Below are 7,500 nucleotides of genomic sequence, written 5' to 3'. Positions count from 1 at the left end.
GTGATATTGACGGACCTTAGGGTTAGGGTCAGGGTCAGTTGGTAGATATTAGTGTCTTTATAGTGACATATTAGCATTATTTGTGTTTTCAGGATTTTGAGTTTCAGGATTTTGGGTTTTCAGGATTTTGAATTTTCAGACTTTTGGTTTCAGGATTTTGATTTTCAGGCTTATAGTGTTTCAGGCTTCTGATAGGGAACCATATATATATATATATATATATATATATATATATATATATATATATATATATATATATATATATATATATATATATATATATATGGATCTACTTCAGAAGCTCAAAGTTTCAAAACTTCGAACTTCAAATGGCGAGACCATAAGATCAAAGTTTTGAAACTTCAAAATAAATAAATAAATAAATAAAAACTATTTTTTTACGTTATCTGCAGAGGTGTAAGCCCCCCCTACACCCCCACACCACCTGCTAAATAAATATACCAACTCCGAGATCACACCACAGTGAGGAAAACAGTAAATTTCCCGTTCCGTGCTATACAGTGATCTTCATTCAAAATGTTGGAAGTTTCAAAACTGAGATCTTATGGTCTTGGCTGTTTGAAGTTTTGAAACTTCGAACTTCTGCAGGGGATCCATATATATAAACAATAAAAAAGTAGATTTTTGTGTATTTTTTTTTTTTTTTTTATGTTCGAGTTTTCAGAAATTCGACCATCTGGTCCCGTCCATATGAATTTCAAGTTTCTGAAAACTCGATCATCTGACACAGATCCCACATATGGATCACTTTCCTTGAGGAATATAAAGAGCAATAATGCATAGTTGCTTTGTGTGTTTTTAACCTTGGATAAATAATAAGTAGTTTGGTATTATGGAATTTTGTATTGTGTTATAATAAGGAGAGAGTTCTATTAGCCCTAATCATATTATAACCAGATGGTATTATTTCTGAGTTGTGTATGTGAGGTTTTAACAAAGTTTTGTTAACAGCTAGGATAGCTAGTGAGTTATGAGAAATTCAGGTAAGGAATTTGGTAACTGTATTACAGAGTCTAAGGATTTTTAATGTGATGAACTTAAGCTTGGGTGATGTTAGATTATGCATTGCTTAAGGGATTTAAGTGGTACTGAGGGGAGATATGGGCCCTGCTTTACAATGATTATCTTCATTTAGTGAAATTATTGAGTAAAACAAGAAAGACTGATGTAGTTTTATGTTGGTTTTGATTTTTTTTGGCTTTATTTTTGATAGGTAGAAGGAAGAGGTTAACATTTTGTATTTTAAGTAGAGGCTAGGGGAATCAGTGAAAAATATGCAGCAATTATGGTTGGGGAGTGATGGTTTATTGCATTATCAAAGAGGTTATTTGTAGGAGAGCTGTTTACAGGTGAGTGTGTAACTTGGTAAGATATGAGGTGGCAGAATATGAAAAAGAGCAGTTAAAGTTAACAGTAGTATATTTGGGTCTATATTAGACCCACGAACGCTTAAATGTTCGAATCTCTAAAGGTCGACCTTTAGAGATCAAACAGTTAAGTGTTCGAATTTTTTTAAAAATTAAAAAAAAAAATCACAAGTGAAAAAAAAAAATAAAGGGTTTAAGAAGGAGGCAAGCCACCCTGCACCCCCTACACCCCCGCTACTTAAATATACCAACTCCAAGATCGCACTACAGTGTAGGGAATGGGAAATTCTCCATTTCCACACTGTAGTTCACTGAAGTGCGATCTCGGAGGTGGTATTTTTAAGTAGCGGGGGGTGTGGGGGGGTGCAGGGGGGGCTTGCCCTGCTGCTATAACCCTTTCATTCTATTTTTTTTTTAATTTATGTTTTTACAACTTCTAACGTTTAACTGTTCGATCTGTAAAAGTCGACCTTTACAGATTTGAACATTTAAGCGTTCATCGTTGTAATATAGACCCGTATATTTGCTATATGCTGATGACAGATCAATAGCTGGATGAAGCCGCAAAAATATGAGAAGAAAAAAATAGGTTAATAGGGAGTATGCTGTTATGTTTGTAAAGGTATTTTCGGGGGGGGGGGGGGTAGTGTGAATTAATACAAGATTGAGCAACAGTATAAGATAGCCCTATGGAACTAGCTGATAGGTTTGATGAGTATAAATGAAGAGAAGTAGGAGATGCATGCGAACTGGGGTTGGATATGGAAGCAAAACAAGTTTCAACCTCCACAGGATCCAAAACATCACCAAAAGCAAGTACTAATTGGTTTCCCCAGCAGTGGTCAAACACCTCACAGGCCTTGAAGAAGTAATTTTTGGGCATTGTACTGTATGAAAGCTTTGCCAAGGGAATGTCCTGGGTAAGCTATTTATTTATTTGTTTTTGGAGAGTCAAAAGTTTAATCTAGTCTTATCTGGAGGAATTCCTTAAGCACTGCAGGCTAGGTATGCCACTAAACAAAGGAATAGTGGAGGTGGGACTGCCTCCAGCCAGGTTTCAGAATCTCTAAATTTACTGATTTTATTTTAGCAAGAGATGACTGTTCATGTTACAACTGATATAGAGTTTGCAAAAATGTACTTCATTGTTGTTATTCTTGTAAATTCAGTAGTGTAGTTAATTGTTCGATTCTCGGCTGGGCTTGGGAGTACCTTCTATGTGGAGTCTGCATGTCCTCCCTGTGGTTGAGTAGCCTTCGAAAGACATGCGTGCATAAATGGGCGTGCCTTCGTTGAAGGTTGGGCGTCGAGCTGGCACCTCGGCGTTTGGTAAAAATCTACTGGCAATCATTAGCGGACCGGAGTTCCACTGTGGCGACCCCTTACCGGGAAAAGCCGAAAGACAAACAACAACTGTACACTTAACTGTGCTTGCTGCTTTTGTCTTATATTATGTTTAGAAAGAGTATTTAAACCAGTTCACTTACTAGGTTAATAAATGATAATTACAATAAAAGCAATTATGAACTGAATAAATAGGGTATTTTAATTATGCAGTAGCATCTTGCAGTACTGGAGGCAAATGTCTTTCACTTCAAATGACAGTAAATTATTTTAATTCCCAATGTTCACAGAACAGTAGTAGTATGTTACTGACAAGCCTCTATGACATAGGATTATACCACACCACCATTCTGACAGACACAGAGGTTACCTACAAGAGTATAATTTCATAATACAACAGATAAGCAAGACTTAATAATCATTAGCAGACTGAGTAAATTAAAAATTTGCATTTAACAGTAATATCCAAGATCTACAGTTAACTATGTAGCAATATATTTTAAGGAAGACTCAAAGCTTTTCTGATATTATAACTTACGCTTACATTCAGGCTATAACAATCACTTCCTGCAAATGCTGTCCTGCTGTGAATATCACAAGGGCTGTGTGACAATATAACTTAGCCAATGTTGTACAAGATACTGCTGGGTGGTGAAAGGAATGTCCGTTATGTACTGCAGAGTTGGAGGGACAAATCTCCTTTATTCTCCTCAGAATACCCTGAGCTTAGGGTTGCCATCTTTTCAGATGGCCAAAATGGGACAATTGTGGTACAAACATCAGATTTTGCAGGCCAAAACATACCCACGGCCAGTACAAGGGACAGAACTTCACTTTTTTGCCTAAATAAAAGCTTATTCTTATAGCATTTTAGTTGCTTATTCTGTTTCTTATAACATTTAGGTGTTTCAGATACAGAATAACTGTTTTATGCAACTATTACATAAAATATAGGAAATAATGTTGCCCTAATATTTCAGGACAGTTGCATTCTTACAATATTTTTGTCCCTCGTAAAGTGGGACAGGTGGTAACCCTACCTGAGCTGCACCATCAGCAGTTCAAAATGTGTTCCAATGTTTAGAAAAAATGGTGCAGGAGTATATAAAAAAGTGTACATAGCAGCTGGCTATAGGATTGAGACCAAAGGAGCAAGCTGCACACTTGTGTGAAAATGGCCCATTTGAATTAAATCATGCTGCATGGGAGAAACAGTTTCTTCCTCTAAGGTGCAATAGCCTGAAGCTGCACTTAGTTGACCCACACTGGCACCCTAAACACAATGTAGCTAAAACAAACTCTAGCATCATTAAGGTGGATGGCCAACTTAAATATGAAAAATTAAGCCATGAAATAACTAACATTGTCAACAGTTCTCTCAGAAAGTACATAATCCTGAATTGCTTTTTGAAATGCTCAGTTTTGCATGACATTTCTTTAGCATTTAAAAAATACATCATTACACTTCAAGCTGAAGAACAGGAACACTGACATGAGACTTGAATTTTGCAAATACATACCTGTAGTGTGCACCCAGGTTAAGAGCTGGTGCAAGTGGTCTGTCTGCTACTATGGTTGTCCCTACACCAAAAGCCTTGACCAGAATGGAATACGTTTGACTGTCCTTAACTGCCAGGTGCATCTTGTCCTCAAATCCAAGTGTGTCATCCAAGTGTACAACTAATGTCACATTCAGCTCCCCCTCTGCTGGGATCACACCCTCACTGGGATGAATACTCCACTGAGAATGAGTGCGAACCTAAAAGTAAATTAAACCTTTGTTAAACCATACAGAAAGTGGCTCAAAATGTATTGCAGATATGATATTACACCATCACAGCATCTTGTTTACAAAGTGGTAAGTATTCATGTTCTGCTTTCTCTAAAGCACCACCAAAGTGAAGGGGAAGCCAGGTCTCATTCCTTAGAAATGTAATCATACTGGCTTTTCAGGTATGTATAAGCATTTTTTAATACCTTAACCTTGCATGGCTGCTTTGTACAAGTTACAGCAATTTCCTGTGTTTCCTTCTACTACACCTTTAACTCCTTCACCCAACCAAGTACTACATTATAATATATTAATCTAGTAGCAGACATCTTCATCAGCCACTGAAACAGGGTATGATGGAGGCACAAGTACCCAAGAAGCCAGACAATATCAGCAAGCCATCAAAGCAGTAAACCTAATGGTATGCTTACTTGTGACAGAATTAGCATACAGTTAAATAATCACCTTGGAATGTATCCTCCCTTTGCCTTTTCTACCAAGTTATTGCAAAGCACTTGGAAAGCAGCTATGTATAAAACAGTTTTTTCTATTACCAAGTCATCACCTATCTACAAAAATATAATGTCCGATAAGCAGCACAGATTCTATATAGGATGGAGCATCGTAATTGCACCCTGGACCTTAAATGATGATATACTAAACAAGTACAGTTCAACCAGTGATGCCTTCATTGACTTAGCTTGAACATTTCACATAGTAGATCACTCCATTCTACTAATCCATCTTATAGTAGTACTGTCATTAGCCCACAGGCCACACAGCGGTTGCAAGATTTCCTTGCTACTAGATATTTCAAAGTGAGCACTGAACCTTCTTCTGTCACTTTGCCATCACTCAGCCTTGTGCTCAGTACTCACCCTTCTACTCATCTCATTTGTATAAATAAGCCACCATTTGACCTAACCCAACTTCAGCACTTTTTATATGCTAACGACATGGTCACAGACAGCTCTAGTCCCAGATACCATGACATCCAAAGTTAACTTCAGATAGACCTCCTACAACTAAAATGTCTGACCACAAAAACAGATTTGCTCATCTTTAAAAATAAAACTATGATCTTCAGAACAAATGAAAGACAAGCAAAATATCCAAGCACTCTTGAGATTACAGATCAGATTAAAAAATCAAGCTGTAACAACCACATCTTTTCAAATACCTGAGCATTTCACTTGATCACTTTCTCAACTGTAAAAAGAACATTGAAGAATTTGGATCTAAAATCAACTATCCCCTATTCTGAAAAAAAATAACTCTCAATTTTCCTCCCTTCCTGACACAACAGCCATAGGATAAGGCATTCTACTTGCCCACCTGGCTTATCACTATTTGTCATTGCCTCTTAACAAAAACATGTCATTGAAAAAATATGCCACTTCATTAAAAAATTCCTCTTGAGATGGACATCACCACCTCACACTGTCAAAAGCCAAATGGCTCCTAGTGCAAGGCAAATTAACCATCCATCAGTATCTTGTACAACATTGGCTAAGTTATATTGTCACTGGGGTCCCTGTTTTTCAAACTACTCCACCAAGACATCTGATCTTCACTTGTCATGAGATTTATTGTAACTAAGCCAACCTATAATCTCAGCAGCCAATCCAGAGCCAAATCTGACACTCCAGACCCCTGAAAATCAACTTCATTGCTTGGATCAGAACTTCTCTATCCTTGTTCTCAAATTGTAGCCATATTTCCAACAAAAATACTATTGAATTATCCAACAATTCAAACTTCTGACCCCAACTCAAAGTATTACTATCGCAGCAACAAATACAAATGCCATAATAAAGGTTATATCATAGAACCAAAAACTCATGCAGCTATAAATTATCCATGCTAACCCAGTTTTCTCAATACCTCACTGTAACAGACAACTTTCTCTCATGTTACTACATACACAGTATCTTATTCTGTATGATTTCAGTTGCCTCAGGCTCTGTTACATCCTATGTAAGATATACTCTTATCTTCTTACTTTGTTATACAGACTGCTTATGTTGCATTACTTGTTCTGTACTCTCTGTGTTACCATGTCGTTACTTACAACCCAGAACGAGCCTGAGACTACAGGTGGTCATAATTTGATCAGCATGCCACCACAGTAAATAAATGCAAAGTAAAACAAAATAAATAAATAACAGCACAGAATAAGTCTGGTAGCTAATTCAGGATCTCTGCAGCATGTTCTAAGCAAAAATTGACATTACTCTATGCAAGTACATTCAGTCTCATCAGATAATGAGCCTGTGGATTAAAAAAAACAACTCTTGAAAAATAACAAGATGAATAAGTCATGTTAAACCGACCACATCTTCCAAGTCATTCTTGCAAATGAACAGCTGGATCTTACAAGCCATACATGAGCAAAAACAAAAGTGAAATAATAACCTCTGAATTCAATGTTTTATCACTGACTGGCTTTTTAAAAAAAAACTGAATATCAGATTCATACAACAAAACTCTGAGCAGGATGATAACAGACATATATATGTATATGTATATATATATATATATATATACACATAAAGAAATATATATATATATATATATATATATATATATGTATATGTGTGCGTATATATGTATATATATATATATATATATATATATATATATATATACATATATATATGTATATATATATATATATATATATATATGTGTGTGTGTGTGTGTGTGTACACATAATGTTCTTATCAAGAGAGGGGCAATGGCAGTAACATTCTGACTGTCATGGGCACCCAAGAAATGTGGCTGGGTATGTTGCGCTAATGTTACCTAGGTGCACCTTCCTAAATACCCTCAGAGAACATAGGCAGATTAACCGTTACCATACCTCTGAACTGTACAGATTTTCACAGAATGTTCAGATTTGGCCTCATATTTTTGGTCCACTTTTCATAAAATTTTGGCTTACTGGGAAATTAGTGGTAAATCATTACAGGCTGAAGTTAGAAAATAATGACAGAC

The 7,500-nt window shown here is 36.3% G+C and overlaps 1 protein-coding gene across 1 annotated transcript in view; it reads right to left on the bottom strand.

Annotated features, from left to right (window-relative positions):
• The window catches only part of HYDIN (HYDIN axonemal central pair apparatus protein), a 6,673,197-nt gene that overhangs the window by 4,641,346 nt on the left and 2,024,351 nt on the right, over positions 1 to 7,500 (bottom strand). The window contains exon 18 of the mRNA XM_044079523.1: positions 4,253 to 4,491. Coding sequence (XP_043935458.1) covers positions 4,253 to 4,491 — 239 coding nt within the window. The remainder of the gene's footprint in view (positions 1 to 4,252; positions 4,492 to 7,500) is intronic.

Source organism: Protopterus annectens, chromosome 8.part0 (assembly GCF_019279795.1).
Source record: "Protopterus annectens isolate FY-2018-M chromosome 8.part0, PAN1.0, whole genome shotgun sequence".
NCBI lineage: Eukaryota > Metazoa > Chordata > Ceratodontiformes > Protopteridae > Protopterus > Protopterus annectens.
The sequence above is the reverse complement of the archived record's forward strand: the minus strand, read 5'-3'. Positions and strand labels throughout refer to the sequence as shown.